The 17,612-nt window shown below is 38.1% G+C and overlaps 1 protein-coding gene across 1 annotated transcript; it reads left to right on the forward strand.

Annotated features, from left to right (window-relative positions):
- The first annotated feature begins 15,332 nt into the window (after positions 1–15,332).
- On the forward strand, positions 15,333–17,120 carry LOC138338880 (uncharacterized). Its single transcript, XM_069289963.1, has 3 exons — positions 15,333–15,538; positions 15,600–15,917; positions 15,986–17,120. Exons 1-3 carry the CDS (start codon positions 15,333–15,335, stop codon positions 17,118–17,120), a joined length of 1,659 nt encoding a protein of 552 aa, XP_069146064.1.
- Positions 17,121–17,612: the final 492 nt, after the last annotated feature.

A 17,612-nucleotide genomic window follows, 5' to 3' on the forward strand; every position in this document is an offset into this window, starting at 1 on the left:
CTCTATTGGGAAAAATTATAGAACAATTTCTATATACCCTGTTTGCAACCACCGACTCATCCACCGGGGTAGTTACCATAAATTGTTCATTTAGGACATCGAGTAAAATGTCAGACTTACTAGATATCAAGGGAGTAACAAAAGATAATGTAGCCCCCGGTCAAGTAAAACATAAACATCAATAGATAAGACTTGTAACATACCCTTCACCACATCGGGAGAACTCTCTTGTTCACCCTAGAGCGAAGAGCATAAAAGCGATTCTTTTTCTGAGCATCACCATTTGAACAACTTGCTTGTCCACTTCCCTTGTATTGACCCTTCAAATTAGAGAAATCTCTCACCTTATGACCCCTTTTCCACAATCAAAGCAATTACCCATTCCCACTAAGCATTCATCGTAATGACCCTTACCACACTTGGTACAACTAGGATTTTCACTAGGTGAGTTTTCACTCTTTCCCTTGTGGGGCTTAGGTTTAGGAACCTTATCATCCGAGCCTTAGAGAACTTAGAAGGAACTTAATTTTAGAGCCTTTTATTGAAGTTAGGCTTGTCTTGAATGTCAAGAATGCCCTTTGAAGAACCAACATCAAAAGATCGTGCCTTATTGGCATCTATATTCTTTATCTTCATCCTTGCATTTTCCACTTGTTAAGCATGAACCACGAGAAGAGAAATGTTAATATTATCATGTAACGTAGCCTAAAGACACTCTTCTTTTAAGTCATCCGACACTCCCTTCACAGAGAGGCTCATCCCATCCCTAGGTTCGGAAACCAAAGAAGGAGCATACCTTGACAGTTTAGTGAATTTCAAAGAGTAGTCAAGTAAACTCATACCTCCTTGACGAAGGTTGATGAATTCTTCCACTTTGTCTTCCCTCTTATCCCTAGGAAAAAACCGATCAAGAAAAGTTTTCCTGAAAATCTTCCATGTCACCGGACTACCTCTTAAAAGCCTATTGTCTCTCCATTCGACGTACCAAGTTTGGGCTATGTCTTTGAGTTGGTAGGTGGATAACTTAGCCTTCTCACTAGTAGTCAACCCCATGGCATAGACGATTTTATATGTTTCATCGATGAACTCTTGGGGGTCTTCCTCTGCTTTGGACCCATAGAAAGTAGGGGGATTCATCCTTATGAAATCCCTCAAATGGGAGGCCATGGTGAAAACATGTTTGTTTTCTCGAGGTACCACCTCCCGATTAGCTTGGGTCATAATGGTTTGATCTTAAGTAGTGACGGCTTGTTCTTGGGTGGTAATGGCTTGGGACATTTGGAGAAAAGTTGCCTTTATATCCCCATCCATCATAGGAGGAGGAGAAATCGGGACTTTATCACCTATAGCAACTTCTTCAAGTGGAGGCACTTGGTTCTCTTGTGCTCCCGCAATAGCAATGAATTTTTCGGTCCTTCTTGCGGCTGAACTTCGAGTATTCATACGTATAATCACAATACAAGATTTAGGTGAAAGAACACATAAATTAGACTCTAGAGGCACGACATTGGATTTCCAAGAAAATGAGAATTTCTAAGCATCATATAGCTTCTCACTCAATAGTGTGGCGCGCTTCACAATTATGAATAACAACCTACATAGACGTGGTTTAATGAGATATCATCCTAAAGATATTTAACCTCATGCTCTGATACCATGTTTGTCACATTCGGGGAGCACCCCCTAAAAGTAACTGGTGTCGTCGTCCTCGAAGAGGACTAAGACTAACCTCTTAGCATTCGTCATTACATTTCATAGGTTAAATTAGCGGAAAATTTAAAATTTTTTAAACTATTTCTATATTGAGGTTTACTTAGACTTATCGCTTACACATAGTATATAGTTAGCGAGTATATATAGACTCCTCGTATAAGAAGCAATACATAGGCTTCTACTTTTATTTCACATACATATTATAGCAACATAGATTTATAAAAAGTCTAGAATATGTCTCATATTAAACCATCTAAATCGAATACAACATCTTGGGTTCAACTCATACTTCATTACAATAAAATCCTCATATAGGCATATACAAAGTCAACAAAGAGAGAAAATGAATGAAATTATCCTTAAGACTAAATAATTTTAATATCAAGATAGTGGCATCGTTCTCGGAAGGTGAGGACCTACCGAATCGGAAAATAGGATTCCAAGCCTTCTTAATGGCCCTCTAAAAGATCAACGGTTGGATCCTACATTTGTAGTAAACATAAAATATGGGTTAGTACACACTTGTACTAAGTATGAGTATATGCACATAAAACATGTGAAATCATGCTAAAGAGGACATTTGTTCAAAACATGCTTATTTACTTTGAAAAGCCTTATGCACATCCAAGAACCCATGTAAGATAATATTCACCTAATCCATAAGTTTAACCCATTTACAACACAAGACAAAAATTAACAAGTAATAGTCAATTCAACATGTACAATAGTTCATAACATCATAACAAAAGCATGACCCTTACTCATAATCCACCATTCATCTTGCAAGTGCAATGACCAAGCAAAAGCCCCATAACCTTACTCAATCATGTAAACCAAACAAAGGATCATAAGCAGTGTCTAACTCAACACAGCATAACATCAATAGTAATCATCATTATACGTAGCAATATAGACCAATAGCATGTTCATCAATGAAACTAACATCATATAGGATCATCAACATGTAGAGTCAACATATCCATAACATATACATTGTAGAACATAAGCACAACCTCCTAAGGAGTCCCTCAAGGCAAACTAGTGCAACGCATAGGTAAAGTCCCATACCCCTACCTAGGCTAAGTCAAAACCTCTTAGGTCACCCTAGTTAGTGTTTACTTCATTACTTCATTTTACTTTCGGAAATATTTGTCTTAACCGACATAGACCACAAGAATTAAGTGTGAAATCTGGTTTTGTAAAACCTTACACCGATAGAAGGTGGTCTATCGACCTAAGTAGTACCAAATATAAACATAGCTTTCTAGGTGGATCCTCTAGTTAGCCTTTCTATGGTGGCAACATAGTTAAGGAACATAGGAGATATGAATTGAACCCTCTACATGCCAATTATCATTGGAGCCCCCATATCATGAGAATTTATCGGGTGAGTGTCCCTCATAGGGGATTCAACACCTCATGTGGAACTATAGGATGAATCTTCCTCTACGGAAGCCAACACCTCCCATTATCAAGTTAGCTCGGTTCTAAGCTAAGTCCCTTTTGAAATGTCTTTCATTAACAATCATAACTTAGTTTAGGTCATAGGAGTCTATCCCATTTATATATAATCATCATAAGCTCATTAGAATTGCATGAGAATATCCTTTCATGGCAACCCTCATATGAGAGATTACCATATCATCATCATTATCACATCATAATAAGGCACAAAGGCAATTCATAATCAACCTTCTATCATTTCATATTTAGTAAAATCTCACATCACAGAGTCAATACATTTCAATTCAACATCCTACCAACACCTACTTAGGCTATTCACATGACATGTTTCAATTGGACTACATCATCAATCACAAGCCATCAGAATTGAAGTAAAGGTTACAATCATGAAGACTTACCAAATATCCTTCAAAATTCATCATCATGGTCTTACCATCAACCAACCAATTCATCCAATCATAGGTGTAGTAACATCATTCAACAGTAATTAACACTAAAACTGGGTCAATTGCATCATCACTATCCCAATTAACATCAATTCATAACCTAGGGTTAGGGGAGAAGGGTCAACATAAATTCTTCAAGAATTAGATCCAATCTCACCAACACATTACCCTAATTAATCCATAAATTAATTTGAATAGATAAAACCAATCTAAAAATCAATAGAGTTTTCAATTCCCATCAATTCATAATCAAGATCCAAGATTTAGGAAATTAGGGAAAGGGACATGATCTATGTGAAATTGCATTAATTAAAAAAACAATGTATACTTAATTAGTTATAGTCAATCACAATTTATCATCAATTTGAAGTTTAGAAGAAAACCAGTAGAATCGGAAAACCCCATCCAATTGGGTAATTTAGAAATGAACTTTGAAAGAACCTCTTGGAGAAAATAATCCCAAGAGTGAAAAACTCATACCTTAATGAAGATTAATCAACGAAATTGAAGTGAAATCCTAGAGAAATTGGTCTTCTTCTTCAAGCTTTCTTCCTTCTTCAATGGAGGATTTGGGGAGAGAAAAAGCAGAGAGAGGTGAGAGCTTTTGGGTTTGTTTTGGGAATTTGGTTTGGGTGAGTGAAAAATAACTTTAAAATGACCCTTAGGCTATATATAATCACCCCCTAAATTACCCAATACATCCCTCACTTAAATGGGTCTTTTTTATGAAGTCAAAATGCTTAAAATACAATTTTTACGAATTTGGAAAGTGGCTCCGCGTCTCGAGGCCAACACGCATATTATTTTTGAAAAATGAATTGAGGCAGTAAGGTATGTGTGGTATGTGTGTCGCGCAGCAGCCCTTTGGATCTTGACTTACGCAGGCTGCTTGGGCAGCCTGCCCACCCATGTTTGGGTCCTCTTCAAGTACCCTCCGGGTGGTCCTTAGGGCGCGGACGTCATGGACTCTCCTTGACGTCTTGACTCTAATAATTCTCTGATGACTTCTAAACATTATTTTAGGTCTTAAAATAGTATAACCAACATTAAATCAACTTGTGAGGCTATAGAGTAGGTCTTAATTTTTCGGAGTGTTACAAAATGAGTTAAATAAAATACAAAATCTATTTTACAAATGCAATTAGTATGAATACTTATATAATGAATAACTTATATTTTGATTATTCTGAATTAAAAATGAATACAACATCAAATATAAATATAAACTATTTGGTTTACAAATGGATATTGAAAATGCAAAAAAGAGCAAAATAAAAACAAAATTTGTTTTACTAATGCAATTAGGTTGAATGCATATATAACATAAATAAATTGTATGTTGTTTATTTAGAATTAAGAATGAATACAAAATCAAATATAAATACAAAATTTGATGGTAAACCATTAGGTCGAATACGAAATAAATCTAAATACAAGCTATTTGGTATACAAAGTGATATTGTAAATATAAAATAAGCAAAATAAAATAAAAAAGTTTGTTTTACATATGCAATTAGAATGAATACCTAAATAATGAATACGTATTTTGAATATTTAAACTTGAGAATGAAAGACAATTAAGAACTTCTATCTGACAATTGATTCATCAAGTTCCATGGATTCAAGAAGAGTCTTTTAAGAACCATCCATAAAACAACGAAGGAGATCTAGGACCCGACAAGGAATCTGGAACCCAATAAGCAGAAAAGTTGTGAAGCTGGTTTCACTCTTGATCAGATGTAAGAGAGAGCAATCATATATTATACCGCAATTTGCTTGAAAAATTGCTAGATGTTGAAATCGTACAAGTCGAAGATATTTCTTAAATAAGTATGGGAGATAACAATGGTGGAAACACTAGATATAGTGGACAGGTTTGGGATAAAAAATTAAAGAGAATATTCGAAGTGGAATCTTTTTTATTTTACTTTTAATTGATAGCAGAGTAAAACTAGATAACTGATGAAAAATAAAAGGATAGTAAATTAATTATATTAGGATACATTATAATTGCCAAAATAATGACATTATGACATAGATATTTTAGCTAATTATGTTAACAATTTTGACTACTTTACTAATTTTTCCATAAACTAAACATTAGATAACTATATATCCATGAAATTAGTGTTTTTTTTATGAAAATCTTTAGAAACTTGTACAAGTAGATACAAAAAATTATTGAAATCGACAATATAAAATTAGTTTTTGTAGGAAAATAACTAAGATTTCTAAATAGTTTTGAATTTGTTATTTTTTATATTTATTTATTTATTTATTTATTTGTATCTAATTAAAAAAATATTGTGTTAAGGAGGTTTTCTAATCCTAATTTAATTTATTTTGTTAGTATTATAAATAAGGAAGTCTTAATACAGAGATATACAACAATTTTAGGGTTCTTAAATTAGATATATAAATTTCTTCTATGTAATCATTCTTGAGAAATTTTATTTTCTTCCGTTTTGGTGCATTAAGCATTATACTATTTTAAACAGTTAAATTAAAGATCAACAAAAACAATATGACGGATTAGTTATTAAATTTAGGGAAAAGTCTCAAATATGTCATCGAATTTTCAGAAAAGGCTCATTTATGTTATTCGTTAAAAGTTTGGCTCATCTATGTCATTAATGTTCAACAAAAGGCTCATTCATGCCATTATTTTTTAAAAGTGGTTTTGCAAAACCACTTTTAACAAGTGGAAAATTGTAATTTGGCAACGTCATCAATTTTTTTAAATTGAAAAAAAATTAATTCAATTTTAGTCAGAATTTTGATTTTTTTATTAAAAAAATTCATGACGTGACCAATTATAATTCGGTCACGCCATCAATTTTATAAATAAAAAAAATAATTTTTTTTGAATTATGATTTTTGTATTAAAAAATTGATGATGTGGCTGAATTATAATTGGTCATGTGTCAAAAATGGTTTTGCAAAACCACTATAGAAAATAATAACATGAATGAGTCTTTTCTTGAACGGTAATGACATATATGAGCCAAACTTGTAACGGATGACATAAATGAACCTTTTCTGAAAGTTCGATGGCTATTTGAGTCTTTTCCCTTAATTTTATGGAAATTTTTGAAGAAAAAAAAAGTATAAACTCGTAGGTCACATACACATTTTAAGAATAAAATATACTATGATTGTCTAACGCGGACCTTTTTCTTTCCAAATGTTTGTCAATGCATGTTACACGTATTTTTGTTATAAACTTATACAAAATTTTAAAAATTTTCTTTACTTTCCTAAATTTCGAATTCAATTAAATTAATACAAACAAATTGTATTAAAAAATAATAAATGAAAAAATGCAGATTATAAAACATAAGATTAGGTTGGAATAGTTCTTCTAATCAAACTCAATTAGTGGGATATTCCACTAGTAATGCAATTTTATTTGTTGACACCCAATTTTTTATCCACGTCGGTATAAATTAATTATCGAGCTTCGTGAGTTTTCCAAATTATTTAAGTTAATTAGTTTTATAAATCTTTCAAAAATTAAATAATATAATACATGGATTTTATGTTACTTATCATAACTTTAGATAGTGTGTGTGTGTGTGTGTGTGTGTGTGTGTGTGTGTATATATATATATATATATATATATATATATATATATTACATAATTATGTATATAGTTTGTATATTTTATGATTATTCAAAAAACCATCTCAAAATATCTCAAGTTTAGAAAGTATTCTGTCAAACTAGTTTATTTTAAATCATGGTTATATTTTAATCACTATTTTACAATTATAATAATTAGGTTATTAAATAAATAAGCTAGTTAATAAATTTATCCAAATTTGTTTTACTTTAAATCGATTGACTATTTTTCCTTTTAATTCTTTTTTTAGAACCAAGTTTGGGCTTTTTTCCAATTTACCAGCCCACTTCAACTCAAACCTCCTTCCCATTCCCTTCCCAGCAGCCCACAAATTCCCTAAGCCCAATCCGTAGGACCAACACCTCCCCTTTTAGACCAGAATTGGGCCTTTATTATATTCCCTTTCAGCAGCCCACTTCAACCCTTCTCTTTTAATTCTCAACCCAAACTCCCAGGCCCAAACATTTTTTAGCAGCCCACCTCAACTCTTTTAAACAACCCCCAAATTAATTTTCAGCCCAACGTTTTGACCCGACCCGACCCATCTGCCTCCCTTCTTCCCCTCCAACACCCATACGCGAAAGCTCCAGGAAATGCAGAAGCTGCGTACGAAAAAACAGAGTCACGCGAGAAATTCCCCAGAATAGTGCTTCTTGTCTTCTTCCCCCCGCGTCTCCCCACGCTCTCCCTCCCCTCTCCTCCTCTCTCTTCACCTCTCTCTAGCACGTGGAGGAACGAGGCATTACAATGGATTCATGCAACTGTCAAGCCCGTATAGCCCTACTTCGCAAGACGACGCGAGTTCGTCCTTGCCCGTCCTTGCTTGTTTGGAGATGATGACACGTCGCCTCACAAGGACGCCCAATTCATCTCGACTCTCCACCTCCCTTCCCGCTCGAATCGTCCTTCCGGATAAGGGGAGAATTCAAATTTCGAATAGGGATGGGCCTGAAACGGGTTTTTCGTCCAGCCCTCTTCCTCTTGGAACCCTAAAAGTCTTCCATAAAAACCCCCCTTCCGCCTTCAGAAAAGGGGGTTGAAAAATTTTGGTTTGGAAAAAATTTGGAATAGTTTTATCAGATAGGATTGAGAAAACTTTGAAAGAATATTCTGTTTGTTTTTTTGTTCGTTTTCGAGAACGTAAAGGAAGATAGGAACCTTATACATTTACGTGTGAGATTTCGAGGAAGAGACTTCAAAAGGATCGAAGTTCTTGATTCTCCTTTGTCCATTTGCTGTTTCGTCTGAGGGTGGAAGCTCGTTCGTATTTTGCTCGTTTGTTCTCAGTGTCGCTGCTCGTCAACAGGTAAACACTCTTTTATATAACTTTCTCCCTCTCTCGATTTCAATATAGTGGGGGAAGTGTTGAAAATCTCTTTTGCGTATGTCTACTGGTTGTGTTGTTGCTGATAGGTTGATATTAGGAGATGTTTGCTGAAGTCGTTTTTTTTTTCTCGCGTTTATAACCCATCTGTTTTTGTTTTACCTCATTCAAGTAAAGACTTTATCCGGTTTTCTTTTATCTTCGAGTTGGTTGTACATGTTTATGGCTCTTGTTTGTAGAATTTATGTTCTGGTTATCTTTCTCGTCTAAACTGAATGTTTTCCTATGATGTAATAGCATGCTTGTGTGTTTGTTGAAATGTGAATTAGGTTCTTTCTCCTCCCCCAATAGTTTGTGACAGTTGAGTTAATTTCGAATTGGTTTTAAGGTCGAATGCAGTTTTTGGCTTGTTTGCTGTTGTGAATTCGTCTGGTATTATGGCTTCAAGCTAATGCAATCAAAGGGCTGTCTCTTGTGTTCATGAATATGTTCCCTTGATTTTAACCCCCTAGAAAATATTTTTCTATGTATTTTGAACATGTTGGTTAGTGTTTGTAAGTTTTCATCGTGTGTATTGAAGATTTTAACTTGGTCGACGTCTATTTCATTTAATGAGTCAACTTGGAGCCGTTTCTCGACATTCTTTAAGCGCTTAGATTATATCTTGCTTTTTGTTTGTTCGTTTCGTCTAAATCTGCTCGGGGATTGGTGTCTTTGAAATTAACTCTTCATAGGTATGGCAAAATGATCTCAATGTCTTGTGATTTATTTATGCTGCCTTGTGGTTGTTCACTTTAGAACAAGGGAGCAGTCCATGTGTAGTTATCTTCATGTAAGGTTTAGTGATAGACTCCCATATAGTTTTTTTATCAAATGTCATCAGCCTCCACATGATGAAAGCGTGCCTTATCTAATTCGGCTACCTTTAAATGCATAAGTGGTCGGTAATTTTTCCTTATTTTTTGCTTGTCAGTATTTCCTAATGTGTTGGCTGCTATTGATCGAAGAGTTGTCGACTTTAGCTGTTGTTTAGGGGGTCAACAATTTGTATTCGTTGTTTATTTAAAACATTCGGTTATTAAGCTGATCTACTGGTAGATTTTCTTTCCCTTGAAATTTTGTTCATCCTTTAACTGATAAAAATGTGTGTTATCCATGTATGATTAGGAAAGGTGTAATCATTCGGTCTGAATGAATTAAGATATCAATATTTGAGTTTGTTTGGTGTCTTAATCTCTTGTTTTCGTTATTTCTTTTTATTTTATTTTATTTTATTTCATTTTAGCCTACTCTTTTCATTTTTGAGAATCTAGGATGCTTAATCCATCTATTTATTATTGCTTGTTGCCGCCACTTTGTGCATATGCATATATGTATTCCTTCTGGAAAGCTTTCTGCTAAACTAATGTGGATTCATGATGTTTACACAATTTATTGTTTTGCTCATAGCTTCTCATAATTTAGTACTTACATATTATTCGTTGTTCGCATGTAAAATCCGTGTGGGTCCTCCTGGATGTCTTTATCCCTTGCATCGTGAGAGAGTCATTAAGATTCGATCTATTTTCATCGAGCCTCCCACCCCAAATCCGGAGTATAGATCCAAAGTTTCAAGGACTGAAGATTGAAGAAATCCAAGGGGATTAGAAGACTTCCTTATTTTATGTATTTTTATTTATTGTTGTAATGGGCATAAACCCTTATTGTTTTCCTTTTTTTTTTATTTTTCTCGTATTTTATTTTGTATGTTTAGATTAGGACAGGTGAATGGGTCAAAACACAAAAAGCAGGTGGGTCCAAAATTCGGTCAAGGCGAACAGAACCCAAATTTGGACCCAAAAATCTCTCTCTCTCTCTCCTACTTTACTATTTGTTTATGTGTTTTTTAAATGCCGTTAGTTTAGGATTAGAAACTCCAAACCCCATCGAACGCCTTTGCTTTATCAAACTTAAGATGTAAAATTGATAGACGTTTCAAATTCACAAGTTAGCTTAGAGTTATGGTTTAAAAAGTTTAACTTTAACGAAATCTTAAAACAATAATATTTTGCAAGTTCGTTTAGATTTGAGAAATCTAATTTTAAAAAATTCGCAAAAAATCTATAAGAATAGTCAAGTTGTTAATCGCCGGAAAACCGACTTAGCAGAGTGTCTTAGGTGCTTTCAACACCTTCCTAAGACGCTAATAGGAATCCCGAACCCTTAAAATGTTTTTCAAAACAATTTTTCTGTTTAAGTTGTTTGAAAAAATAAGTTTTCTTAATTTTCCTTTAAAAAAATTAAGTGGCGACTCCTAAAATGACGAAAAATATCTTTAAAATAAAACAAACTCTTTCCAAATATTTTTCCGATAAAACAGAATGGCGACTCCGCTGGGGACGAAGGATTCTAACCCTAAGATTAACTCTATTTGACTACTTGCAATTAATTGTTTAAATACTTTAGTTTTCGAAAAATTGCATTTAATGGCATATATCCGCCAAACGGCAAATAGTTTGCATTAGGAAACGGAAGTTACGCGGCTTACTGCGACTTTCTTCAAATATACCCAAGAAATCATTTGGGAGTATCAAACAAATAGTCGGAATGCGGTAATCCGGCGTTGTTTGATAGCTCCACCCCGATGTTTGTCCGACTCGGGTAATCGTCAATTTGAAAACAACTCTAGAAAGCCTAAGATAGAGTGAAACCAAAACCGAATTAGGCATCAGCCTAGGACGGCTTGATGCCCAAGGCGTATTAAGTCCATTTTAGTAGAAAAACTGCCAAAATTGCGTCTAAGGTCTTCGACCTCACGACGCATCATGTTGTGTGACATTCAAATAAATGTATGTGTGAAAACCAACTTGAGGGTGGGGAAAATCTAACGGGTTTTATTTTATAGATGGATCGTTTCCTGAAGTTTGACATGGTTGTCTCAGCACCACCCCAACTTACGATGTGGTACAACGATCTGGACAGGGATCATAGGTGAACCCTTAACAAGTACGTAGGGGCCTTAACCGAGCTGATCAACATGGATGGTTGGACGTAACTAATCGAGGTGCTTACGGGGTACTGGGACAGTCAGAGGATGGTCTTCCATTTTGGAATAGCCTAAATTACCCCCACGTTGGAAGAGATAAGGGATTGCATAGACACCGTGGGCACTGGTATAGAGAGAAGAGCCCGAAAACAAGAAGATGTTTCATCCCCAACAGACCTTCCGTAGAGAACAACGCGGATTGGTTTGGACTAAGAAAAGATTTCACTTATTGGTGTCAGGATTCCCAAGTGATGTTCAGCGACCTCTACATTAGATTCGGACACGCGAGTTTCTACGCCGCGTACAATCGGGAGTTTAAGATTTCCTACAGGAAGTGGAACGAGGTCCGCCCCCTAGCGTTTGCCATGGCATTGTTGGGAACAATGGTCTTCCCGCATGGTCCGAGTTTGAGCATCAACACCAGAGTCATAACGCTCGTCCATACGTTGTTCAAAGGATACGAAAATCAAGGAACAACAAAATACTACTCCGTAGCTCCGGTCATATTATCGAACATATATCGAGCCTTAGGTAAGTGCAAAGAAGGACACCGATATTTACAAGGGTGTATTCTGCTCCTCCAGTGGTGGATTCTCAGCCACTTGGCGAAAGGCACTGGGACTCGGGAATTACACACCCTCGACAACAAGAACACTCTCAAGGACTTAAACGATTTACAATTCTGGGCAAATATGAACAATCGGAGAACAAGAGGGAGATGGGCCCAAATTTTCTCCAAATTGAGAGAAGAGGACCTACAATAGATGCTAGACCGTTTTATATCCAAGGAAGTTGTCGTGGAGAGTCGCCAATGTGTCGTGCTCCCTCTGCCAAGTATTCGAGGAATTCGCCCTTATGCGTCATTTCGAGTCTTGCGACAATTCGGAAGAAAAAAGACCGTGCCCAGAGAAGCATACTATGGCGCTTATGTGTATGACATTGGAGATAACAGAGTGCATGACGCCTCGGAAATGCTCAGAGAATGGAAAAATGGAAAGCGCATAGGTAAAGACACTATCACCCCTGACCGATTTGATGCTGGATATGACGAAGGTTACAAAGAGTGGCTGAAGAAGGACATACAAAATATCTCGTTTCAGATTCCGCGTAGCTTTCGCAGTGTGACAGACAGAGAGGCCAAAGTAGTGGTCGAACTACAAGAGATGAAGGAAGAGGCCAATGAGGTCTATGACAAGTTCGTAGAAAATCAAGACGCTCTTGAGAGGGAAACTCAAGATATCGAAAGACTGAGGCAGGGGTATGATGAGTTTTACAGCTGGATTCAGCAAAAAATCGAGAGGATGCGATACGAGAGTCTGGAAGACAAAGGACATCTGGGTTAAGGTTTTCTATTGATGCTGAGGTATATGTTTCAGCAACACAAAATCCAGAAAGACAACGACGAAGCAGGACCATTCGGAGCAGCATAGAGGGCATCACCCCTGCGTGGGTTTTCTTTACTTGTATTTACATTACTTTAGCCCCTGCGTGGGCCTGATTTTATGGCACTTTTTAAAGGCCCCTGTGTGGGTCTATCTTTATGTCTATTTCCCTCTTTCGAACATTTTATCCATTATCAAATATTATTTTGGGGGGATTGTTTATTTGGTTTAAATTCACACGTACAATATTCGAATGCGCTAGGACTACCCTTGGCACAAAAGGGTCCCCACGCATGATTAGGACGCGATATATATGTATATTTAAATGCTTATGTGTTATGTTGCTTTGAATGGGGATATCGTAAACCCACTCCTAGCCAAAAATTCCAAAGAATATACGGAAGCCACTATTACAAATGTCCGACCGAAATTGCCAAGTCTCAAGTTTCTCACTCAAAAGTCCGTCTCCCATACCACAAATCCTAAATCCCGCTCTATCGTCTCAGGAAAGGTGATTCGCAGCTATGGACAAAGGCGAGAATGTCAAGACAGAGCTTACTAAGAGGAATTGCGGCGAAAGATCGAGCGAGTCACTCGAGAAATTCAAAAGTTCAAGGATAAAGGACTCAAAGTAGACATGACCACGGCAATCTACAAAGCTGCAGCTGTGACATTGGATGAGGATTTGGCGTCACTGATAAAAAGAAAGAAAGAGGTTGAGATGGAAACCGAAAGCTTGAGAAAAAGGTTGAACTCGCTTCGTTTAAAGGTGCACAAAGGAAAGGGCTAGAAGTGCGTCACTCGATGAGGAATTGACAACCCGTGGACACTTAAAGAGCAGAAAATACCTTGCCCGTGACCATGGAGCAGATAACAGTGGCCCCGACAATGAATTAATTGAGGAGGACGATGAGGAGGAAATTGTCTACAAGCCTCCGTTTCCGATTGTTTGAAAGGAAAGGAATGACGCAACCACAGGACGAGAAATGACCAAAATGTTATCGTCATCTTCTAGGAATTTCAATGTTATCTTTTAAATCTCCTTGTAATCGCAATGAAAGAATGAATGACAATGTTTCATCATAAATCCGAACTATGTTGGGCCTGAATTCTCCTTGTGAGATACGTAGGCAGCCTTTCCAGGCCCGGCCCCTATCTCCAAAAAAATTTCATTCTCCTCCGTGTTACAAAGATATGAGGATAAGATCGGCGGGCATCGAAAAATAGCTGCAAGAAGACCATAGCTCAACGTGATTCAGCCTTCCCGAGATAGCGTTAAACAAACAAATTCCTGTGTGTTCAAAATATATTTTCGTCCTCAATCATGGGTTGAAATATCCTCAAACAAAGCGACTTATGTGTTTATCTGCTTTCTGTGCGATATTATGTATTTTGTACTCCGAATATGCACTAACAAATTTGCCTTTGAGTTGTTTCACTTCTCAGATACCTTTAACTGGTTTGTGTCGATAAAAGCTGGCAGATCATCCCTACTTCACTAGATCAAAAGGTCCTGCAGATTCCTTCGCCGGACCAAACTCAGACAGAGGAAATACAGCCATGGGAGACAACAATGATGAAGTTAGCCTCACAGATGTTGTGGTGGCTCAGCCCACCGTGGCAGAACAAAATGAGCTAATTGCGCAACTGATGCAGCAGATAGCTGATATGAGAGTTGGGATGCAGCGAAGGCAGGACACGCCTCCACCCGGATTCGGCCCCAATTTTGTTGACGCAAGACCGTCGATGTACTTTCCCTCGTCCAACTTGGATCCGACTCAGAACCAGCCGTCGACACCCGTGCATAACCCATCTGGGATAGATTTAACCCAAAACCCCCAGTATGCTTCCGTAGCTTATCAAACTCCCTCACCGCTTCCAAATAACACTACTCAAATGCCGCCACACCCCCAGAAAAATCAAACAGCCCCACCACCTCAAAATCAAAATCAAAATCCGACCATCTTCAACTCCCAAACACCGCATCCTCACTTAACCCAAAACACCAACCCTCAAAACTACCCACATAACTACCAAACTGCAGAAAACGTCCCGAGCCCTTCCATAGCTCCACCCCTCCCAAAAAGAACTACATTTCAAGTCCCCGTCCTGGCCGAGCATGAGGTGCACGGTTCCGAGTTGGATCATTACGAGGAGCAGGAGAGAGAATGGAAGGCTAGGGAAGAAGCAAAGATTGACATAAAGGAGGAGATTCAAAGGGCAATGAAATAGTTGCAATGTGTTCCAGACATCGCCGGATTAAGCTATGCGGAATTGTGTATCCACCCAGACTTGAACCTTCCTGAAGGGTTCAAAATCCCGAAGTTTGATACCTTCGGAGGGGTAGGCAACCCAATGGCGCATTTAAGAGCGTACTGCGACCAACTCATGGGAGTTGGCAAATATGAAGCTTTATTGATGAGGTTGTTCAGCCAGAGTCTGTGCGGTGAGGCACTGGAATGGTTTACGTCACACGAAACTAGACAATGGCCTAGTTGGAGCGCACTAGCTAAAGATTTCATTGATAGATTTGCGTACAATGTCGAGATAGTCCCTGATCGGTACTCCTTAGAGAAAAATTAAGCAGAAATTGACAGAAAGCTATCGGGAATTTGCCTACAGATGGAGAAAAGAGGCAGCGAGGGTGAGGCCACGGATGACTGAAAAGGAGATTGTAGAAGTGTTCGTACGGGTGCAAGAGCTCGAATACTACGACAAAATCATTTTGTTAATCGGAGCCAAATTCGCCGAGATAGTCAAACTCGGTGATACTATCGAAGACGGCCTGAAGTCGGGGAAGATAGCTCGAGTGTCCGCATCGCCTGGATTTTTCGGACTAGTGAGGAAGAAGAGAGAGGAGGTTTCCGCTATTTCATACCGGGGAAGAAAAGTCCCCAGAAACTCATTGCGTCCTCAAGACCGCTCCAAGCCCCCGCCAAAGTCCCACCAAGCCTATCGTCCACAATCCAATCATTTCGGCAATTACAATGTTGCCCCCACTTATGCAGATGCCTAAATTTTGTCATATCAAAATCCACCCCCAAATCTCCAAAAATTTCCCTCCGTGTACCCAAGTCCGTGGATGTCAATTATAAATTCTACAAACCGGAGCAGAGATGTGCTTATCATTCCAACAGTGTTGGATATGATACAGAAGACTATATCAATCTTAAGCACAAGATCCAGGATCTGATTGACCAAGAAGTGGTCTTCCTCCATCCTGCGGAGCCGAACGTCAATACAAATCCGTTGCCGAATCATGGGGCTGGAAACATCAACATGATAGAAATAGATAAAGATGAGCGTGAAATCAAGAGGATTACTCCTGTTGCGCAGGAAGACTTGGAAAAGGCTGTCGCTTCTTTAAGAGTGAGGGAAAAAGGAGAATTCGTTATTCTGACACCTGCGAAGGCTGTTGCCTTGGTGCCCTCAAAGACTCTCGCCAAACCCAAGTTTGTCATAGAAACGGTCGTGGGCCAAGGCATGACTAGATCTGGCAGATGCTACACTCCTGATGAGCTTGCTCTCGGAAGGCAAAAGAAAGATCACGCCAAGAGACCAATATGTGAAGCAGAAGCCGAGGAGTTCTGGAGGAGAATGCAGCCTAAAGATTACTCCATTGTCAAAAACTTGGAGAAGACTCCGGCCCAAATTTATGTGTGGGCCCTACTGATGAGTTCCTGGTCCTATAGACAGGCTTTGATGAAAGCTATGGATGACACGTATGTGCTCTCAGGTACGAGCAGCGATAACGTAGCTTCCATGATCCATCAAGTCATTCGGGGACACCGCATCAGCTTCTGCAATGATGAATTACCAGTCGAAGGGAGATCCCATAACAAAGCTCTACACGTCACTGTGATATGCCGCGGAAAGGTTGTCAATCGTGTTTTGGTAGACGATGGATCTGGTTTGAACATATGCCCCTTCTCAACATTGAAACAGCTGAGGTTTGACCTCGGAAAATTGGAGCAAAACCAAGTTAATGTAAGAGCATTTGATGATGTGCAAAGAGACACATTAGGGGCAGGGAACCTGACCCTCCAAATGGGTCCCGTGGAGTTCGACACAAAGTTCCATGTGTTGGATATCGACACCAGCTATAACTTTCTTCTGGGAAGGCCGTTCATTAACATGGCTTGAGCCGTCCCCTCCACTTTTCACCAAATGATGAAGCTGGTATGGAAAAATGAGGAGCTAGTTGTTCACGGTGAAAGAAGCCACTCAGGCAAGCAGGTGCCAGTCTTTGACGAGACGCCGCAAGGTTCAGATTTTTACACGGTGGAGTTGGTAAATGACACTGATAAGGATTTGGCCCCGCAGGCCCCCATGCCGGCCGTGTACAGAATGATCCCCACGGTAATGCTGCTAAATGGGTTCGAACTAGGTTTCGGATTGGAATGATAAAAATGTGTGTTATCCATGTATGATTAGGAAAGGTGTAATCATTCGGTCTGAATGAATTAAGATATCAATATTTGAGTTTGTTTGGTGTCTTAATCTCTTGTTTTCGTTGTTCCTTTTTATTTTATTTTATTTTGTTTCATTTTAGCCTTCTCTTTTCATTTTTGAGAATCTAGGATCCTAAATCCATCTATTTATTATTGCTTGTTGCCGCCAGTTTGTGCATATGCA

This window comes from Solanum lycopersicum, chromosome 10, assembly GCF_036512215.1.
Source record: "Solanum lycopersicum chromosome 10, SLM_r2.1".
NCBI lineage: Eukaryota > Viridiplantae > Streptophyta > Magnoliopsida > Solanales > Solanaceae > Solanum > Solanum lycopersicum.